Raw genomic sequence first — 23,388 nt, 5'->3', positions numbered from 1 at the left:
AATAAAGTCTTAAATACGCCTGGACCCACTTTAAAAACACATTTTATTACATTATATTACATTTCACAAATATTCAGCTCGACACACCTTCACGGAAACATTTTAAACAAAACCAGGATACATATCGCAAAATACTTTTTTTGCAAGTATTAAAGCACCAGTAATCAAATAATTCTGGAGAAAATTATGTAACATCGCAATTGCGTCTCAGAAGAAAGTCACCAAAAAAACCTAAACATTCAACATCTTTATGCTCACATGGTTACAAGCTTCTTCTAGGCTGGGTAAAACTCTGGGCTGAGTGAGTCTTTGTCAAGAGGAACATGGTTAGCAGACTCAACCAACAAACACAGGTTCGGAGGCGTAAATTAAACCACTGCCATAAGGGATCTCAGTGTTGTATATTCCTGTAAATGGAGATTAACATTAATACTGCAACAAAAAAGCGCAACTTTAACAGACATGTGGGGTGAAAAATCAGGGCTCTTATTTTTCAGCACAGAAGGGACGTTTGCAGTTTCACTCACTGCACCCACCTCATCTATATTCAGCAGAGGAACCAGATTTGTTGATTAAAGCTGCATCCAGTGGATTTAAACTTTGTAATTAACCACCTATCCTCAGGACAAAGAATAATTTGGCTGCTTTGTGCATGTATGAGTTTTGTGCATTCCGAATAAGGCTGCAAATGTAAGCAGGCACCATTAAAAATGTTTTTCATTTGTGGCCTCTCTTGGCTGAGCGTAGTGCATTTTTCTTGGACACAAAACCAAAGACTGTAAAAGACTAAGAGCCAAGAGCAGCAGTCATCAACTTCCTCCGTTCAAGATTTGCGGCCGCAGAATCCTCAGGATGCGATCATTCTTCGTAAGATCTGCCGGTAGGTCATTGTTCTGACAGAAGACAGTAGCCAACAATCAGTGACTCATAAAGCATTCAAAAGCATTATTCCCTGGAGTTGTCCTCCCTCTATCACACACACACACACACACACACACATATATATATATATATATGTGTGTATAATTCAACGAATTCAGTGATTTAGAGGGGTGTCACAATGCCTTTGTCCATATAGTGTATATAGCTGTGGTGTATATATATATATATATATATATATATGTACACTACAGCTATATACACTATATGGACAAAAGCATTGTGACACCCCTCTTAATCATTGAATTCAGGTGTTTCATTCAGTTCCACTGCCACAAGTGTGTAAATTCAAGCACCTAGCCATGCAGTCTGTCTTTACAAACATTTGTGAAAGAATGGCTTGTTCTAAAGAGCTCACTGAATTCGAGTGTGGTGCTGTAATAGGATGCTTCTGTTGCAACAAGTGAGTTTGCGAAATTTCTTCCCTCCTAGATATTCCATGATCAATGATTAGTTTAGCAGGATTAGTGGAAGCGTTTAGGAACCACAGCAACTCAGCCATGAAATGGTAGACCAAGTTACAGAGCAGGTCGCCGCTCGCTGAGGCATGTAGTGCATAAAAGTCACTAACTCTCTGCTAATTAAATAACTGCAGAGTTCCAAATCTCCTCTGGCATCAACATCAGCACAAAAACTGTGCACCGGGAGCTTCATGGCATGGGTTTCCATGGCCGAGCAGCTGCATGCAGGCCTTGCATCACCAAGCACAATGACAAGCATCAGATGGAGTGGTGTAAAGCACATCACTACTGGACTCTTTAGCAGTGGAAACGTATTCTGTTGAGTGATGAATCACGCTTCTCTATCTGACAGTCTGATGGATGAGTCTGGGTTTGAAGAATGCCAGGAGAACATTACCTGCCTGACTGCACTGTGCCAACTGTAAAGTTTGGTGGAGGAGGGATAATGCTATAGGGTTGTTTTGTAATTGTATGCTTCCAACTTTGTGAGAACAGAAGGCCCCTTTTGGGGAAGGCCCTTTTCTGTTCCAGCATGACTGAGCCCCAGTGCACAAAGTAAGGTCCATAAAGGCAAGGTTGGGTGAGAACTTGACACAGAGCCCTGACCCCCATCAAACCAACGGCATATTAATGCCTATGGATTTAGAATGGGATCTCATAAAAGTTCCTGTAGGTGTAATCTGTAGGTGTCCTAATATTTATGTGTGTGTGTGTAGGCTAAGTTCAAGGAGGTACATGCAAAATTCTGTACCACATTGTGTAGACATTCATAATCCACAGAGTTAAGGTCACTGTGTTACAGTGTATCGGCCAGCAGGGGTCAGTATCAACTTCAGAATTAGTTCTGGGCGAATCCTGCACAATTAGGTGCTTCTGAAGACACTGAGGATGTGAGTTACATTAGAAGCGAATCTAAATTCTGAATGCTGGTAAAGCAACTGGTTTGGTTTGCTGTAGTTGTAGTGAATACTTACCTTGTTACGTAAGGTAGGGTCAGCGCTTGCTTCCAGCAGAAGCTTTACAGTTTTCAGGTTTCCACCCATAACTGCAGCATGAAGTGCTGTGGAACCATTCTAAACACCAGGCAAAAACAACCCGTGATTCAGAAAATAAAGAAAAAAAATCTATATGAGTGTTTATATATAGTGTTTATAACACGGTCATAATATGGTGAAATACATTGAGCATATTTACTGAGCTCTTTCGTACCTTTAGAAGGCCTAAAGATGGGCTGAACTTGAGGAGCTCCTCAATGACATTGCAGTGTCCTTTGTGCGCTGCCTTAAAAAGGGCTGTGGAGCCGTCCTTTCAAGATGCAATGAGAGACGCAATTAAATACATGTGAGACTCAAATGAGGCAACTAACCAGCGAAATGTTTACTATTTTTTTCATGCAATTCACAAACACATAGAGATGTAAATGATTATTATTATCATATTAGTATGTGCTATGTAGCACAAGTAATAATCATAGGCAATTATGTAGGCTTTTGATGTTCCTAACCTTAAGATATTAACTAGGGGTCTCCTAATTATTAGAATAGCTCTGTTGAGTAAATCAATCATGCTGTAAGATTCAGTGTCATACGTTTCTGTCGGCATCCCGATCTGCACCACGGAGCAGCAGAACTTTCACAACCTCATTGTGTCCCATCTGGGCTGCCATCCACAGCGGGGCAGTGCCATCCTGAGGCGCAAGGGGAACATAAAGGAGCAGACAAAAAGGCGTGATTAAATCAGTGAAAACCTAGTTTCCAAAACAAAACCTATGGTTATATTCACTGCCGTTCAAATGCTGGGAATCACTTGCCATATTATTAATTGGTGTTATTTTATTCAATAATAATGTATTATATCACTGCTGTCGGAACAAAACCTCATATTTCCAAAATGGTAACTTTACAGGAGAAGGAACAAACATACTTGACGTTTAATGTAAGTCAATGGACTTTTTTCCAAGTCATTTTGGGTCGTTTCTGTTGGTTCATTCATCAGGACATTTACAGACAATGTAAATTGTCAAAAACTGAAAAACGTCAAAAATGGAGGTGCAAGGTTTTGTTCCAACAGCAGCGATATTATACATAATAACGTATGTAATAATGTACATTTTTAGATCTTTAGGTTTTCTAGAAACCACAAGACATAATTACTTGACAAAAAAGTCAAATTTTCTAGAACATTTTTTACGGTATCTATTTGCAGTATGTAGAATTTTTTTACATCATCTTGGGTCATTCTGGATTTTAAAGGGGCAAAATGAAAAATGTAACTACAGTGTAAAATGTAGCACTACAGCCGTTGCAAATAGATTACTGCACTCTACGGTGGTGGTGCAGTAGTCTCTAAAGGAAGGTTTTCCAGTTTACGGACTAAGAAAACACCTTCTGATGATGTATCTTGAAGGTCGGAGAACCATATTATTTTTCCAGTTAGCTGTGAACGCATAAGCAAGGCAGATGGCTAACGTCACTGCTAGGAAGCTCAGCGTCTTATTGCCACCATATAGCTGTAGTGACTGTCTTTAAACCATCATTATAGTGGATAGAAAGGATTACTGAAATTACAGAAACGATTCGTCAGATAAGGAGAACAACAAGCTGAAAGGTATAGTTAGCAAGGTAGCTACCTGGCTGTCTAGATATCTTACCTCAGTCTGGCCCCTTTCCTCCGACTGAAAGGGTAAAAAAACTTTATCTGGCATCCATTTTTTGTGCTGAATAAAGCTGGACTCACTGTTTTCTTTACAATATTGTTCGACAACAGCGGTACGCGTGGCACTAAAGCCAGCTTGGTCATATTTATTAGCCTATACATCAGTGGCCAGGATAGCAGTCAGGACTTTCAGGGACTTCCAATGGTTGTATGATGTATTTGCATAATGTCTGCTGTGTGTAGGTTTTTGAATGTAGTGAGAGAACATTGATGAAAACATAAAAACAATATATAAACAGAATTTTGTCAAACTGATGAGGGAAATACCAACAAATAACATATTAAACTCTAGTTTTAGGTTGGAATGCCCCTTTAATTTTGTATCTACAACTGAAAACAGTGAAGCTTAGAAGGATAACGAGCAGAATGGATCCCTCACCTCGCGAGGCTGGTTCACTTTGGCTCCAGAGGACAACAGCTGACGGACAACTGTCACATGACCTTCCTGGGAGGCTAAGAAGAGGGGTGTGGCACCGTCCTGTAACGTGAGAAGAGAAGCTGACTGTGAGCCAAATGAGCAAGGAGGTTATAAGATATACTCATATATGGAATGAATGGCTAGTGGCTGAAGGGAAAACACTGAGGTAAAGTTTCTCTATGGCCTCCCACACCGAAAAACATGACACGTGTATGGACGTCTGTATTTGGCACCACCACACAAAGTAAACACACATGGCAATAACACACTTATAGAACGGTTATATCTCATCTAACATAGTATTTGACCAGGACACTTTCTCTTTAATTTTTTCTTGTTTTGCGTGCTGATTAGGCCCCAAAAACTCCTCCCTATAGAACTGCAGTGGAACTAGTTAGTACATCCAACATCTATCAGCTTTGGAATTAGTTAGTTCAGCTCTGTTCTTCTCTTTTTGGATCCTTTTGTTCTAAAATAAAATGCTAAACTCCAAAGTGAGAGCCTTACAACAGTAAAGCAGTCCAGGAGCTGAACCAAGAAAACAGGATACAACTACAAAGGGAAAGTTTGTGGATGAACTTAAAGTTTGCTTAACAAACTCAGCTAATAAGGCTTCACAAGGTAAAACAGTTTTAAAACACTGGTGATTGTTTCTGATGACTTAATTGGGTTTATGTAGTAACTACAGGTAGTCGTTATGGTGTTGCTATGGTATGCTACATGGTTGCTAATGTATTGCTAGGCAGTTGCTATGATATCACAGGTGGTTGTTAAGGTGTTGCTAGGCTGTTGTTAAGCTGTCCGGGAGGTTGCTAAGGCATTGCTAGGCTGTTGCAATGGTACACAGGTGGTCGCTAAGGTGTTGCTAGGCTGTTGCTAAGCTGTCTGGGAGGTTGCTAAGGTGTTGTTAGGCTGTTGCTAGGGTACAAAGGTGGTTGCTAAAGTGTTGCTAGGCTGTTGTTATGGTATCCCAGGTGGTTGCTAAGGTGTTGCAAGGCTGTTGCTATGGTATCCGAGGTGGTTGCTAAGGTGTTGTAAGGCTGTTGCTAAGCTGTCTGGGAGGTTGCTAAGGTGTTGTTAGGCTGTTGCTATGGTACACAGGTGGTTGCTAAGGTGTTGCTAGGCTGTTGCTATGGTATCCCAGGTGGTTGCTAAGGTGTTGCAAGGCTATTTCTAAGCTGTCTGGGAGGTTGCTAAGGTGTTACTCGGCTGACGCTATGGTATCACAAGTGGTTGCTAAGATGTTGCTAGGCTGTTGCTATAGTACACAGGTGGTTGCTAAGGTGTTGCCATGCTGTGGCTATGGTATCCCAGGTGGTTGCTAAGGTGTTGCAGGGCTGTTGCTAAGCTGTCTGGGAAGATACTAAGGTGTTGCTCGGCTGTTGCTATGGTATCCCATGTGGTTGCTAAGTTGTTGCAAGGCTGTTGCTAAGGTGGTTGCTAAGGTGTGGCTAGGCTGTTGCTAAGCTAACCAAGCAGTTACTAAGGAGCTGCTAGGCCATTGCTATGGTATCACAGGTGGTTGCTAAGGAGCTGCTAGGCCACTGCTATGTATTATGGTGAAATAAAAGAAGTGTCCGAAAACATTTGGCTACAGAGCGTATACTCACTGTAGTAGAATAAGAGATAGAGGTATAAGCATTTGTGAATCTTCAAGCCAATTTTATAATTAGAGACTATGTGTAAACAAATTCGGCCACATTACTTTCCTTAAAAATGTATCTTTTCTATATGCATAAGCATTTACAAACAGAAGCACAAATATAAACGATAAATGTAAATTACCACCCTCCTCCGTTTCCAACATATATTTTTTTTACAGCATAATTTAAAGTGTTTTACTTTTAACTCATCTCATTTGCACTTCCAATAGTATCCCTCAGGCTCTAAAGAGAGCTATTTTTAGACTGTTTAGACTGAGTCCAGCTCAGTTCCTGGCATCAGCATGTGACTGCTGATATGGCAGAAACAAGAGGAGCTGGCAGAGCTCCTACACACAACTTCTACAGCCACATTCAGATGGAGCAGAGTGGACTCACACTTAGCTGGTCATGAACATTGGCTCCATTCTTCAGCAGAGTCTCCACCACTTTGCAGTGTCCATTCTGGCAGGCTGCAGACAGGGCTGTACCACCATCCTGCACACAGCACAACACAAACACAACACATTTACTTGTTTGCCAACAAAAGACAGCCTGAGTAACTCTCAGTCCTAGACAGTTTTACTATCACACATATATTCTGAAATGAACAGAATAAAGCAGTTAATTATACCTTTGCACATTTATCAGGTTTGATTTGTAAAACGTAGTACAAAATGCAAAGGCAGCCCAATCTAGCACCTGTACCCTCATTGTCATGTTGAGGTAGGCATTGATATCCTTGGAAATTATGTCGTCTAGAAAGCAGCAAATGCTGTTCCAAAACATATATATATACATCCTCATACCATGACATTAGCTTGCTTTTAAACTTTATGCTGGTAATAGTCTGGATAATCATTTTCTTCTTTGGCCTAGCGAACATGATTATTTCCATTATTTCCATAAACATCTGAAAGGCTTGTTAGACCACAGTACACATTTTCACTGTGTATCAGTCTGTTTCAGACAAGCTCAAACCCAGAGAAGTCGGTGGTGTTTCTGGATGTTACTGACATACGTCTTCTGCTGTGGATAGTATAGTCTTAGCTTGCATTTGTTAACTGGCAACAGCTTGTTAGAGTATTCCTGAGTCCATAAAGTGTTATCCATGTCGGTTTTAATGCAGTGCCATCTGAGGGATCAAAGGTCATGGACTTCAAGTTGTGGTTTTCAGTGTTCCTCTTTATACAGAGAGATTTCTCCAGATTCCTTAAGTTCTTATGATCCTTATGATATTAAGCATCGTAAAGGATGAAATACCTGAAATCCTTGCTATTGGTAGTTGAAGAAAATTGTTCTTAGACTGCTGGATTATTTGCTGATGCATTTTTGGCAAGCTGGCAAGACCTGACCCATCCTTGTTCATAAAGGACTAGGCCTTTCCTGGATGCTTCTTTAATACGCATGCACGGTTGCATCATCTGTTTAAGATGTTTTTTTTGAACACTTCACAATATTCCAAGTCTTAAATTGCTCCTGTGGCAACTTGTTGCTTGTTGTAAATCACTGCTTTCTGTTTTTTTAACCTTTTAAACTGAGTTTTGCATTTTTAAGTTTCTTATTGTTTAGTGTCTTATTGTATCTGTACTTGTTGATGAGTTGTCTATATTATTATTTAAATGTTGTAAAGCATCTTTGGGTGCAACACAAATACAACCTATTATTACTGTTGTTATCAGTGAGACTTAGTTGCCACCAACTTGAAACCACCATTTAACATTCTTCACCTTTCAGCTGAAAATCTGCTTCATCATTTATTCATTTATTCTGTCTGGACGAAGCCTTAATCCCTGCTTCAGTTTACTTCAGAAGATATGGTGAAAATTACTGGGGTGCCAATAAATTTAGCCACAAACGATACATCATACATGGGTTTGACTGATTAAACTGTCAAGTAAGTACAAGGATGGGTTATAAATTACAAACTACATTTGCAGTTATATGAGTTAGAACTAGCCTATCAGTATACACTACAATAGCTGTACAAGAGCTAATAATGTCTGTCTGCAGCTACAGATAGATTCTCTTTCACTGGAACATAAGAAGTGTCAATGACAAAAATTACAGCTTTGTCTGGAATGAGAGAAGTAATCACTGTAATTAATCCAGATCCAGTCTGTCTGAAACTGCTCTGCCAAAGCAGGTATTAAACTCACCGTGAACACTGGTCAGCACATTTCCTGCCTTCTAATTGCTCTGGGTCAACTCTCTGGCTCACTCCTTCTATTTCTGTCTGTCTTTCACTCATAAACACATACACATACAACAGAATACTGACTGGGCAGTATTCTGCAGTATTTCGCTTCGTTGTCAAAATGCTTTATGATATTTAGAACTGACTTTGCATCTTTAAACACCTTACCGTAATTCATCAGCATTACCGTACACAACATGACACCAGCTTCTTAAGGCACAACCTCAACGACACTTAGGAAGACATTTATAATCCCTATAATAGACTGTTGTGCCATACTCGTAAAAAAAAACATCAGTGCGAATGCATTGAGATGCATTGACCTGAAGGTGGTAAGTGTGTTGATTTTGGAATAACAGTATCATACAACAATATATTTTTTTGGCCAAAATAAAAGTCTTGGCTACTTTCAAATACAAAAAAATACCCAAAAATGCTTGCCATACGGTACTGTGCTAAAGTCAGGGACCACCCTTCATTGACTTAATTTCCGGTCAAAACATCTATTAAGCACAAGAGATCTTTCTGATTAGATTAGATAAAAGATGCTCTGCATGCATTACGAAGTGAAAAGCCAAAGAAAATGAACAAAAAACAGAGAAGAGTTTCCAAAACTGGAGTCAAAAATTATTTAAAGTTACAGAAAAATGGGACTCCTAACAACCATTCAAGACCTGGTAGACACCAAAACTGTCCCCATCAGAGAAACAACACTTAAAGCTTTCATCTTTGAAGAGAGGAGGAAACGAAGCTGCTTCAGATCTGAAAAAATCCACAAGTGACCACCACAGAGTCCAGATTTCAACATCACTGAATGTGTTGGGGATTTCTTGCATTGTGAGAAGCACAAAACACGACTGCTACGACTGAACTTTGGAGGTGTGGAAAAATATCCCTGCAGGTTTATTTAAAAACTGAAAGCAAGTCTAATGAAAAAGAACAGACACTATAATCAAAGTACATCAAAGTAAACTTATATATAGTAGTTGAGGACTCTGTTAAATATCTTCTCTTTTTGTTCTTAATGGCTGTTTTGACTGGAACTAAATGGATGAAGAGGCACTGACCTTTGCACAGTACTGTATTTATTTTGTGTGTGTTTGTTTTGTCTTTATTCCCCTCCTGTGTAAACAGCTCCTCCAGTAACAACTGTGTATTCAGTGTATTTTTCATCTGAATTGTAACACATAATCAAACAGAATCAAATCGTAGTGCACTGTGAGATTTCACAATTTCCTGAGGAACCAGAATTACTATAATATAAACACAGGCACATTCGGTTACCTTGGTCTGCGATTCAGTGGAGGCGCCAAACTCAAACAGAAGCTTAACGATTTCATCATGTCCTTGTTGTGCTGCAAAGAACAGGGCAGTAGAGCCTGTCTGAAGAAACAATAACACACATACACAAAGGTTTTAAACACACTGTCATTCAGCTCTGCGCAAGGTCAGCAACAACACACACGCCCTTCAAACGTTATCATCAGCGACAGGACACAGATCCTTAAGATGAACTATTAGCGAAACCTCTCATTGTCCTATAATCCTCCGCACGGCTTCACTGAACCTGCTACACGTGCAGCAGTTTTCCAGAGCAAATGAATCTGAAGATGATACTAATCTGGATGAATCTGGATGCAGAGTCTAATTTTGTTAATGCAATAAGTATAATGCAATAACACAAACACACAGGAGTCTGACCGGCTCAGCCTGTGCAATCGAATAGCAAGCCTTTCTGTTTGTCTTTTATGAAGCAGGGACATTTTCCACATCAGTAACCCACCTGCCATTTGAATTGTTGCTGACTTTTTTACAAGATCCGGAGGTGCTTGTGTTTCTCTCAAGAGAGGCAAACATTTACTAATACACTATAAGGACAAAAGTATTGGGACACCTACACATTACACCCACAGGACACCTCATTCTAAATCCATAGGCATTAATATGGAGTTGGTCCCCCCACTGCAGCTATAACAGCTTCCACTCTTCTGGGAAGCTTTCTACAAGATTGGGGGTTGAGGTCAGGGCTCTGTGCAGGCCAGTCAGACTCTTCCACGCCAAACTCACCCAGCCATGCCTTTATGGACCTTGTTTTGTGCACTGGGGTTCAGTCATGCTGTCCCAATACTTTTGCAGAAAAGATTAGAATAGAGTGGTGACAGTAAAGCAGTCTGACTACAAGAATGATTAGTCTTCTGTAGGTCTTAAAGGGCCCACATCAACAAAAATTACTCACTTTTTTCTAAATAAAAGAGTTTGATTTAGTATGTAAACATTGTATAAGTTTCATAATGTACCGGTCACTCCCCACTCCATACAGTCCATATGAAAACTAGGCTCCAACAACACGTTTTAAAAGCTATGCCCATTCACACTGAAGTTATAAGAAGTACTTCAGTCTGGACTATTTTTTGAATAGAGCACAATATAGGGTGGCCACTGAGATTAGAGTTTTATTACATTTATCAGTCTTAAAGACACAGTAAGAAAAACAAACTGTTTAATTGTTATGTTATGTAAAAAAGAATTAGGACTGTTTTTGGTACATAAAATCACACAAGTGTCATAAGTAGACCTCACAGCGATGTAAAATGCAATGCAAAAAAAATGTAAGTTAGGCGGTCTTTAATAGAAAGTATGCGTTTTAAAGTCTTGAAAGCACAAACAGTCTACTTCTTTTCTGTTTTTTTTACCACCATTTGAACACATCAGCTGCCCTTTGCATTGTGTGAATGTGTCATGATGAATGGACCAGTAGAAATGTTTTTGTTATGACAGCAACAATAAGCTTTATTCTCATTATTGTCCAATCAGCAAACCAAGTCCAGCCATATAACTAAACTAATTCACATCAATTGTAACCTTAAGGCGCTATTATCAGATGTCCTATCACTAAAAATGAGGATCTTCTCTAGTTAGCCCTCCCCCTCGGCCCCGACATCAGCACACACAGCTTTTGTACCTCTCTCTGCAGGTTGATGTCTGCTCCTTGCATGATGAGTTCCCTCACACACTCATAATGACCACTGTAGGAAGCCACCATCAAGGCTGATGTGCCATACTGGTCAATAAGAGACAAATAGCATGAAGCATTAGTATTAAAGTAATGGCATAGTTCAATTTACATATTAAAGTCAATGGAAACTGGAGATTTTCCTTCCATACTGTGACACATTTCTAAATGAAACACTGTATCAAGTAGGCCTGTCACAATTATTATATAATCATCTACTATATAATCAGAATCATTTGAGCTGACCACAATTATTTCCATAGTTGTTAGCTTTCACAATAACATGCTTACGTCACAACAAACAGAACTTGCATGAATTGGGTGTGTCTTTACCTACTGATGTTTGTTACGGAGTCCTTTAGAGGGCAGCAGTGAGTAATGTTGTTTATTTGATGTTTGTTATGGAATCCTTTAAAGGGCGGCAGTGAGCAATGTTTGCTTATTTGATGTTTGTTATGGAATCCTTTAAAGGGCGGCAGTGAGTAATTTTTGTTTATTTGTTTTTAGTTAATGATGCCTATAGGAGGCCACGGTGAGTTACTGTATGTTTGTTCATTTGATGTTTTCTTAATGACCCCTTTAGGGGGCAGTGGGGATAAATGTTTGTTTATTTGATTTTTTTATTGCAAATAATAGCAATTATTTATACTGTAATTAATCATTAGCTAAAATTTCATAATTGTGACAAGCAAGGCAAGGCAAGTTTATCTACATAGCACCTTTCATCCACTGCAGTCATTTAAAGTGCCTTACAATGAGAAAACAGATCATTCAAATTAAAATTTAAAAAGGTGCAGGAGAATAGAAATTCAAAACATGATGTAAACATTGTTACAAGCAATAGATTTAAAAGAGAAGAAATTAAACCTTAAAATGAAAATCATATTAAAAATTTGTCCTAGTATTAGGGATGGTCTCTGAGCCAGCTGGTGATAGGAGGGGGTAGAGAAACATGACGTTATTGGTTAATATTATTTTACCCCGCCTGCTGGTGCACGGTGATGTAATCAAAAAACCAGAAGACATTTTCAAGGTGGGTACATGACACTATGATCAAAGATTACAGATTTCAAATGTTGTGGTAGGTTAAAATGGGCTTAATATGGCCAGAGACACTGAGGTTCAGCCTGACTTTAAAGCAATAACATCGCATTGCAGTTATCATACATTTATTACTTCGCCCTCCAAACAGTCTACATGCTTCATGCAGGACTGGACGGATTTGATCTTCAAGTGAGGGCTAAAGTGATGCCTTTAATAATACATGAGGACGGATTCCATACACTGTCTCTGCAGTCGACGTCCACTCGTCCACTGTTGAGCAGAAGCTGAAGAAGGGCTAGGTTCCCCTTCCTGGCCGCCCAAAACACAGCATTGGCCAGGGGCGTTTCCTTCTGCCAGACACAAACACAGAGTGTGCTTTCATCACGTGACAGGTCACAGTATGGCTAATGTACCTATATGTATATAGACCTACTATAGCCCATATCTATATGTATATGCTGTACATACGTTCTAGGAACTTACATGTCCTCTTACCATTTACCTTTGTCGACTATCCACCAAGTGAGTGCCTTTACCATACTGCACTACCATCAATCACTTTGCACTCAAATGCACCACAGTACATGGTAGAGCAAAACTGTAAGTGAATACCTTCATAAATACTGCCGATCTAAGACTATGAGTACCAAAACAGCTTAATATCATATTTAATGATAGTAATGTAGAACTACAGAAGCCTCCTCCCCCCTCAGGTCCAGTACCAGATCCGCTCCGTAGGAGCTGTTTAAGGCTGTTTTACCTGCGTGCTGTGCAGTGTGATCTCCGCTATTGGCTCGTTGGTGTTATTGCAGTAACGTTATGCTCACGAAGCCATTTACCTTGAAAGACATGCTGAGTTCATTCGAGCCTCATCCCGCGCATGTGCAGAAGCGCTGCAGCCTGTTTTCTGTAGTCGTTCTCTCTGAGGTTTGAGGAGAATAATTCGGGGATTAAAGAGGCCTAGAGGTGCTAACACTTACTGCAGCACAGGACGAGGAGCGACTCCCTCTCTACGCTGCCCTCATGGTGTGACGACATGAGCTCTCTCTCTCTCTCTCTCTCTCTCTCTCTCTCTCTCGCTCTCTCTCTCACACACACACACACACATCACACGTATTTCGCTCTTTATGGGGACTCACTAGCTCATGATGGAAAATATTTTTGATTTTTAAAGAAATGTGGACTTCAAGAAATGCGGAATAAAGAAAAAAGAGACTAAATATTAGTTTTGGTTAAAGGGGAATTCCACTGCATGTTCAAAGTTTCTTCCTAATTAAATCATTAAGATGTAAATTAGATCATTCAGAGTGGTTTGGTGTGAAATGCTTCGTTCTAGTGAAACTTACCGAGTCAGAATGGTTCACAGTGCTGGTGATAGGAACCAGACGTCTGAAGAGTTTAATACCTCTAAAAGCTACATCACAAAGTTATTACATGAAATGGTTAGGAATGGTTATGGATTGCAACCCCTGGTTCCTGTCACCTTCACTGTGTACTTTGATCATAAAGTAAACAATAAGGGCTCTGTGTGGGCCGGTCAAGTTCTTCCACACCAGACTCACCCAGCCAGGCCTTTATGGAGCTTGCTTTGCGACCAACCCCTGAAAAATAACCCCATAGCATTATCCCTCCTCCACCAAACTTTACAGTTGGCACAGTGCAGTCAGGCAGGTAACGTTTTCATGGTGTTCGCCAACCCAGACTCGTCGATCAGACTGATAGAGAAGCGTGATTTGTCACTCCACAGAATACGTTTCCACTGCTCCAGAGTCCAGTGGTGATGTGCTTTACACCACTCTATCCGACACTTGGCATTCTGCTTGGCGATGTAAGGCTTGCATGCAGTTGCTCAGCCATGGAAACTCATGTCATGAAGCTCCCAGTGCTTATGTTAATGTCAGAGGAGGTTTGGAGCTCTGCAGTTATTGGGTCAGCAGAGCGTTGGCAACTTTTATGCTCTATGCGCCTCAGCACTCGATGACCCGCTCTGTAACTTTCACTTCCTGGCAGAGTTGCTGTGGTTCCTAAACGCTTCCACTTTTCAATAATATCACTCACAGTTGATCATGGAATATCTAGGAGGGAAGAAAGTTAGCAAACTGACTTGTTGCTATGGTGGCATCCTATTACAGTACTATGCACAAAAAGTCAGTGAGCTCTTTAGAACGACCCATTCTTTCAGAAATATATGTAAAGACAGACTGCATGGCTGGGTGCTTGATTTTATACACCTTTGGCAATGAGACTGAGTGAAACACCTGAATTCAGTGATTAAAAGGTGTGTCCCAATACTTTTGTCTACTTAGTGTCCATGACCCCACACACACAAATAGGTCTTGTTTAGTATAATTACGTCTCAGGCCCTCAGAACATACAAATCATGCACGCCATCAAAGCACAAAATGATTAAACACAAAGAAATGAATGCTGATTATATGATATGGCTGATTATAAGACAGGCTGAAATATAATAACAGATTATTGCTGATGTCATAGTGTGTGACATCAGGTGCTGGCATCCTCAGCACGTCTTCATGAACATCACTGTTTTCAGATGGGCTAACATGAGGAAAGCGTGGATCAGTGTGTATCATTTAAACTGCCATAATCACGGATTTGGTAGTGAATGGGCAATTTAACCATGCCTATTCATCTGATACCATTAGATCTGCCACACAGGGAAGAGTTCACTGCAATGACAGGGGGAGCGGTAGTTATTGAGGGGCTGTATAAAATCACCTGGTGGTGTCCTGTTTCCTGAGCGCAGCGTTTGACGCGTAAGCCTGTGTGATGTCAGGCCCGAACGGCACAGACGTGTATGATTAGAGTGGACTGGGTGTTATTGAGACACAAAGCTTATTATTTAAGGCCAGTCTCTGTTTATTTCTGGCCAAGACAGTAAAACACACCTTCCACAAGGTATATAAACAGCCAGACGACTTTAGTGATCTCCACAGAGCACAAGACCTGACCAGCCATCCATCCTCTGGACAGTGCTTTGCAATAACATGCCAGGTGAGTAGCAAATACAATTCAGACTTAAAACTGATTTTATTTCCACTGTACTCATTGAACACTGATTTTGTGTGTCACATAGTCCTCTTAGAGACAGGCTTGTGCAAAGGTTAGTCAGGTTGAAGTGAAAATAAGTTAACACATCCTCTATAGAGGACACACTTTTGCACATTTTAATGCACAGTTACTGCTTAAGTGCTGAACTTAACATTTTCAAATAAGTAAATAAATAAATAGAGTACGAAATGTGACCTGTGCAAAATGTTAGGGCACATTTTCATGTTTTATGTTTTATTTTATTATTTCCAAAATGTTAAACTCAGCAAATAAATAGAAAATTTGCAGAACAGTGCCATATTTAAGCGTGTTCATAAATGTGGCACTGTTATTAAGTGAGTTAAGTGTGTTGTACAGGATGTCACAACTTATTTTCACTTTTTGTATGTGCTACAATTCAAACGTTCAGACTAGCCATATTAATAATGTGTTAATAATGTATACAGTGTAGCTCATATAATCTAGACAAAAAGGTATTTTTAGATGTTTGTAATATTTTAAGCAGTTTCTGATCAACAATGTATTAAATAATAAATAATATAGTATAATTGCCTGTTTTTTCATGTTATCTACCTAGAGAATTGATTACCACTTTTGAAACATGATGCATTCTGGATATTAGTTTTATTGTAACTGATGCTGTGCAGCTCAGTCGTTTAGAATCAATTACACATCTAAAATTTTACATTTTTGCTAAATATTTTAAAACTTGTGAATTTACATAGGATTAACATATTACCAGGGTGGGAAATACTTAAGTGATTGTACTTTATTGCGATACTTAAGTATTATTTTAGTATTTAATTATTGAAATTGAAAACTTCAATTACATTTCCAAAAGAAAAAAACATTTTATTTACTCATTTTCATTCTTACATTTTCATTTAGACCTTAAAAGTATTTGTTTCATTTAGGCCTTAAAAGTACTTGTCAGGCCAGATGAATTTTTTGTTTTTCTCTTGCTGAACAACTGAGTTCTTTTGCATTTGAATTTATTAATTATGTTAAAACATCCAACAAAATTTACATCAGTGTAAAATAAAGCTCATTTGTCTTTGTGCAAGGACCAGTACTGCCCCAATAGTCACCGCATCAGACACCAGCAAACAAAGAAAACTTCTCATTTATTTGCACAAAAAATTGCTTCATACTTTTTTATACTTCAGTGTGTTTAAAAGTTGATATCTTTTGACCATTACTAAAGTAGATTTGACTCCATACTTCTACTTTAATTGTGTAAGATTTTCACTTCAGCACAATTTCTCTGTAAGTATCTGCAACTAAATTGGTTTTATATTATTAAAAACATTGATCCCAAACCTCTGAACAGGAGTATATCTAAAAAATGAGATGATAATAAGTAAGAATAGAGCAGAGAAATGGAAAATGAGTGACAGACGGTCATGTTTTGAACAGATACACATCGAGTCCACTGGATGGAGCTGTTTAGCAGGACGGTGCTACTCGGCCTGTTTGTGTCCGCGCCCATCAGGGCAACAACAGAGTCTGAGGAAGAGTCACCGACAGACTGGACGCTGTGGAAGAAAGCCAATGGAGTGACCTATGACGAAGAGGTGTCTGTCATAAACACCTGACACAGCAAAGTACATTAGATCACATCACATAGACAGATTAATAACAGAACTCGGCCTATAAGTAATAATTAAGTAGCAGTCAAGCTAAGTAGCAGGAAGTTAAATGAATGTTAAAATACGTCATTAACTAACAATAACTAACACAAAGAAGGACACATAGAACTAAACATTCAAACAGGGAAAGAGAGAAATTAAAGGGGAATTCCACCAATTTTTGAAAAATGTTCATAATTTCGTTGTAAACAAACTCATTCAGACTTTCTAGAGAAACTTCTAGAGAGTCAGAATTGTTCACAGTTCACAGTGGTGGCAATAGGAACCAGACGTCTGAAGAATTTAATGCTCAGTCACAGAAAGCTGCTGCACAAAATGGTTAAGAATTTGCTGCCTGATGTCTGAGACATTGTTTTACAGTAGTTTTGAGAAAGGTTTTGGTCTAAAACACATTTTTAATTCATGTATATTTATAGAATTTGTTAGGCTAAATAGCACCCCCCCAAAAAAATCAGATTTACCATTATTTTACCACTGTTTTGCCATTATCAACATTACATATAAAAACTTAGAAGACACGTGTAGGTTCACTGGACATTTTGTGTTTGTGTCTTATAGCCATTTTATTTATTATATAAAATGACCACCCTGCTGAAAAAAATCATAGAAACCATTTTCCTGATGGGTTGATATCACAGTGTAAAGGATTCTAATGGCTTAGTAGGTGTTCTGGGACTAATTCCAGATGCCTTTGATGGTTTCCTAATGGGATCTAAAGGTGTCCAAGAGGAAATTAAAGGTCTCTAATTATAACCATTAAGCTAATTCCCATGAGTAAGCAAAACCATAAAGTTTTAATCCCAGTGGTTCTAAAGTGGGGCTGTGGTCATTATTAGGCCTATATCATGGAAAGCAAATATTAACTCCCATTTTTTAAACTTATAAGTAGTATTTAAACACTGTGTCAGTTTCAAAATGTACCGGTCATTTCACTGTCCATACAGTCCATATATGAAAACAACTTTAAATTAGCTGGTTTTGTGATGTCACAGAAAACAACCAATTTACATATACCAGCCCATTCACACTGAAGTTACATGGAGTTTTCAGAACAGAGTCTATATTCACCTATTAATTTAAAAGGCACAGTAACAAAACCAGTCTGTTTATTTCGGAGGGGTAAAGAGAGTTTAAATGAGTGAATGAAAATGTACTGTCACTGTTTTGGGTTCATAAAGCCACACAAACAGTAGAAGTTGACCTCAAGGAAATATATCACTATTCCCGGAACAAAACCTTGTATCTCCATTTTTGACATTTTTCAGTTTTTGACATAATTTGAAAATACCTGATATCCTTTACAGTGTCTGTAAATTTCATGATTAATGGACTAAAAGAAACGGCCCAAAATGACTTAGAAAAAAATCTGGTTCCATTGACTTACATTGAAAGTAAAGCATGTTTTTTCCTTCTCCTGTAAAGTTACCGTCAACAGCGGTATGCAGGAAAAACGCAGGATATGGGCCCTTTAAGTTTCTTTATAATGCACCATTTCACATCAAACCACTCCGAATTACTTAGTTTAAATCTCAGTGATTGAGTCAGGCGGCAATTTTGCAATTTCCCTTTGAGAAGAAGGATGATTACATATCAGGTTCACAAGATTACAAATGTCTGTCTGCTTCTCAATCTTTATGATTTCATTGTGGTTGAATTTTTGTAACTTGACTCTGTTCTTCCCAAAGGCTGATGACATGGAGAGAAGGGTCATTTGGGAGACAAACAAGAGAATGATTGATGATAACAACAAAAAATTCCATATTGGAATGTCCAGCTTTACCATGGCGATGAACAAATATGGTGACTTGGTAAGTCAAACATATGGCCGTGATATCGAGCAGGTACTCTAATGCCACAAATTACGAAGACACTGATTTTTTTAACAATCTTCATTGTTCTTTGTTGTATCTAGACTAAACATGAGTATAAGCAGTTACAGGGAGCTAAGATTAACAGCAAGGTGAAAAGGAAAGGAAAGCTCGCCTCGACGAAGAAGCTGCGCTACTATGCTAAGAGACTGCGGGCGTCCACACTGGACTACAGGACGATGGGATACGTCACTGAGGTTAAAGACCAGGTGGGATTTAACTCTCTCCTGCTGCCAGTGTTGGTTATCCTACTGTACAATTTGTTTGATTTTTCAGCATCTGACAGTTTTGAACATGGAAAACTCATGGAAAACCAAAAATGCATCCACCTATTCTGCCTACAGCACTTTACAAGAACCTTAGCTGCGCCCTTGCACACAAGTTATAAGGAGCGTGTTAGTTCAGACTGCTTTTTGAATGAGGCACAATACACGGCAGCCAATCAATCAGAACAGAGTTTATTTACATATATCAGTCGTAGAGATACAGTAACAAAAACAGCCTGTTTAATAATAAGGATTACAGAGAGGTTAGGAAATAGTCATGTAAAAATGAATTATGTTTTTGGTACATAAAACCACAAAAATGTCAATAAATGGATAACAAGAAAAAATAAATACAATAAAACTGTAGAATATGGGCCCTTTAAATGTTCAATGTGTTCTTGTAAGCTCCTCGAACAAAAACTAGTCACTTTGCATGTTTCAGGAGATGACAAATTTTTCTCCAGGGAGCTTGTGAATAAAAATCAGGCAAGAATTGCTTTAAAAGCCAACGCACGTCCTTCACAACCAATTTCTGAAAGAACACTCCACAGGGAAGCGATTCTTATTCACAAGCCGTGAAACATGCCAGCAGTCCCTGTCCATCAGTTTCATCTTTCAGCCACAATTTTGACAAGAATTTCCTGTATACTGGGATTTTTGCCATTACTGGTAGACCCATATGACTGTATGCTTCGATTCACCTCCAAATTCAGCTACTTCCTTCACACTGAGGCATTTGACACGCCCAAGTGTGATCAATCCTTTTTGCCAATCATTAACATCTGCTTTGAACCCATTTTCCACACATCAAACGAGACATTCACTGCACTGTACCACCTTTTCTCAATCTATGAATCCCGTCGCACACCCTGCAGGTATTCATAGCCCGATCATCTGCAGGAGCCTGAAGTTACTACCACCTTAAACACGCACGGTGGCTAATTTTTTGTTGCGGGAGCTTATTATGTCTCCTGGAGTCCAGTTAAAATTTCAACATGGTTTAATAGGTAGTTGTAACAACCAAAATTCATGTACATTAATAAAGTTTTATGTATTTTTGTTTACATTGCTATTTTCTGATCACTCTTTAGGCCTTTTTTAGGTCTTTAGACTTTTTCTACTATATCTTTAAAAGTGAACCTTTTGACAGTGCTCATATAGTAGGTCTATATCAAACCTTTATCACACTTTTATTTAAAAAAAGGAAAGGACATTTCAGTAGTTTCATTTTGTTTCTATTATATGGGCCCTTTAAATACTCTTGTTATCTCTGCTCAGGGCTACTGTGGGTCTTGCTGGGCTTTCAGCACTACAGGTGCCATTGAGGCCCAGATGTTCAAGCACACGGGTCAGCTGGTGTCCTTGAGTGAGCAGCATCTGGTGGACTGCTCCAGGTCTTACGGCACGTACGGCTGCAGCGGGGCCTGGATGTCGAACGCCTATGATTATGTAGTCAGCAAGGGGCTGCAAGCCACCAATACTTACCCTTATACTGCCGTGGTAAGTGGACTGTGTGATTTGGTCAGAGAATTGCACCTTGTCCTGCTGTGTGGTGCTCTTAATGGCCTATTTAAAGGCTGCTCCTCTGATTGACTTTAATATGTAGTTTTGTAACTGCTTACCTCATTTGTGTTTACCTGTTTGCCAGGACACACAGCCCTGCTTCTATGACCCCAACCAAGTTGTAGCCCACATCAGTGACTACAGGTTTATTCCCAACGGGAATGAACAGGCGTTGGCTGATGCCTTGGCGGTTGTTGGGCCAATTACCGTTGCGGTAGATGCTGACCACTCAAGCTTTATGTTCTACAGCTCAGGTAGGCTGTAAAAGCTTTTGAGAGTATGTTCAGCAGCTAATATGTTATAATCCTTATATGCTAATATATATGATAATAAAGTTCTTAAAGGGGAAGGCCACTGAATGTTCAAAACTTCTGCATAATTTTATCCTCGAGATGTGAACAAAGTCATTCAGAGTAGTTTGGTGTGAAATGGTCCAGTGTACAGAAACTTACCACTTTGTAAATATCTTTACAGTGGTGATGACAGGAACCAGGGGTCACAATGTCAATAACACAAATATGACCATTTTATTTTACCAAAACAACCATAGCCTAGAACTTACATATGTAATGGTAGTGGTAGTAAAAGTTGTGGTAAATCTGAAAAAATACCTTTTGTGCCAAAACCATATGTCAAAACAATCATACAATGTCTCAGGCTTCAGGCAGAATATTAGTGACTACACACACAATTTCTAAGCTGCTAATTCTCCAGGGGGCACTCATTGGGCAGAAGGCAGGAAACACCCTAGAGGGGCCATCAGCCCATCACAGGGCAGACACACAGACATACACGTTCACACCTAGGGGCAATTTAGCATCTCCAGTTCTCCTAACTGCATGTCTTTGGAAACTGGAGCACCCAGAGGAACCCCACAAGGAGAACATGCAAACTCGACACAGAAAGGACCCTGGTTGCCCAGCTGGGGAATCGAACCCAGACCCTTCTTGTTGTGAGGTGCCACCGTCCCACCATTTCAACTAACTGCTCTCTGTGAGGGAGCTTTTAGAGGCATTATATGCTTTAGACATCTAGTTGCTATCACCACCACTGTGAATTATTCAGACTTGGTATGTTTCTCTAGAACACAGCCTGTCATAACAAACCACTCTCAATGACTTTGTTTACATCTTAACAACTGATTCATGCAAAGTTTGAAAAATTGATGTAATTCCCCTTTAGCTCTCCAAGCATATTAGTATATTTTGGTTTCAGCTGAGTCATATCATGACCAGGGGGCACTAATAAGTGTTAGCACTGCGCAATATACTGTCTGTTGATTGTTAATGGCCTTTACTGCAGTACTGAGACCACAGGCAGCTGTAATATGTACTGCAAGTAACAGCACAATCCAAACCTGTCAGTTTGGGCCATATCATGCACCCCTGATGAGCCTAATGAGTGCACATTCTTCTTTACCTATAACATTCATTGTACATGTTCTGGCAGGGATCTATGAGGAGCCTAACTGCAATCCAAATAACCTCAGCCATGCTGTGCTTTTGGTTGGCTATGGTTCTGAGGGCGGCCAGGATTACTGGCTCATCAAAAACAGGTGGGAGCTTATCTTCATATCTCTAATCATTAAGACTAGCTGTGTCGAAGTGCATTCTGGTGTTTACTCTGCTGTAAAACACTCTGTTTAACATACGAAGGGCATAGAAGAAGCTGAATGTCGTGAGCTACAACAGGGAAAATGTTAACTCTGAGACTGACACCCTTGTAGGCCAGTGTTTCCTTGTTCTGCCTCCAGAGTAGCCCTATAGTGCACATACGTGATATTAGTGATAATAATTTATGATCAATTATGATATTCAGAAAAGTATATGCTAATTTTGTGACCAAAATAAGAGCCAAAAAACCATATTATTGTCTATATTAAATAGCTTCTCCTATCACATTTGTGTATTGACTGTATTTTGAAAAATAAGTCTGAATCCTATCAACTCAAATTATTATGAGGTCAGAGACTTCACTCTTACTAATACAGTGTGTTCAATCCTTTGTGCTAGTACACTAAAGCATACAGGACCAGCATTAAGCACCACTAAGTGCTGATTTCCAGTGGTCTAGTTGAGGTCTTCTATGATGTTGAGTGATATCCCTTCCCTCTTTCCACAGCTGGGGCACAAGTTGGGGTGAGGGAGGATATATGCGCATGATCCGCAATGGCAAAAACACCTGCGGCATTGCCAGCTATGCTCTTTACCCCATTGTATAAGGGCTTTGTATCTCTCAATAAAGACTGTTTAAGTTATGACTCTGTCTACAAGATCAATTCTTTGTGTCGAAGTTCCCAGAAGCATATTTCAGAATATTCCATACACCTTCACCACGACATAAGCTGGATTCTCCAGTTCAGTCCAGGAGGGATGGATAGTTACTGGGTCAGGGAAATTATTAAACTGGCTAATGCTGGTGGTATCTTCTGAGCCAGTTTTTTCAAAGTCATTCACAGGACATGTTAAGTCAAGTCAAAGTTTATTTATAGAGTGCTTTTTACAACAGGCATGTGAGCGGGTGGGTGGTTCACAGTCCCCCTA

The 23,388-nt window shown here is 39.4% G+C and overlaps 2 protein-coding genes across 2 annotated transcripts; one reads left to right on the top strand and one right to left on the bottom strand.

Moving 5' to 3' along the window:
* Positions 1–24: 24 nt before the first annotated feature.
* On the bottom strand, positions 25–13,479 carry ankrd29 (ankyrin repeat domain 29). The gene is made up of 10 exons (XM_036586493.1): positions 13,267–13,479; positions 12,667–12,777; positions 11,333–11,431; positions 9,655–9,753; positions 6,573–6,671; positions 4,495–4,593; positions 2,989–3,087; positions 2,610–2,705; positions 2,375–2,473; positions 25–893 (listed from the first exon to the last, which is right to left on the bottom strand). The coding sequence occupies exons 1-10, from the start codon at positions 13,276–13,278 to the stop codon at positions 810–812; spliced, it is 897 nt and encodes a 298-aa protein (XP_036442386.1). The 5' UTR covers positions 13,279–13,479; the 3' UTR covers positions 25–809.
* Positions 13,480–15,157: 1,678 nt separating this feature from the next.
* cts12 (cathepsin 12) lies at positions 15,158–23,066 on the top strand. Its single transcript, XM_036586424.1, has 8 exons — positions 15,158–15,442; positions 16,916–17,073; positions 18,834–18,956; positions 19,061–19,225; positions 20,561–20,782; positions 20,931–21,099; positions 22,295–22,400; positions 22,967–23,066. The coding sequence occupies exons 1-8, from the start codon at positions 15,436–15,438 to the stop codon at positions 23,064–23,066; spliced, it is 1,050 nt and encodes a 349-aa protein (XP_036442317.1). The 5' UTR covers positions 15,158–15,435.
* Positions 23,067–23,388: the final 322 nt, after the last annotated feature.

Source organism: Colossoma macropomum, unplaced genomic scaffold (genome assembly GCF_904425465.1).
Source record: "Colossoma macropomum unplaced genomic scaffold, Colossoma_macropomum, whole genome shotgun sequence".
In the NCBI taxonomy this organism is placed as follows: Eukaryota; Metazoa; Chordata; class Actinopteri; order Characiformes; family Serrasalmidae; genus Colossoma; species Colossoma macropomum.
The sequence above is the reverse complement of the archived record's forward strand: the minus strand, read 5'-3'. Positions and strand labels throughout refer to the sequence as shown.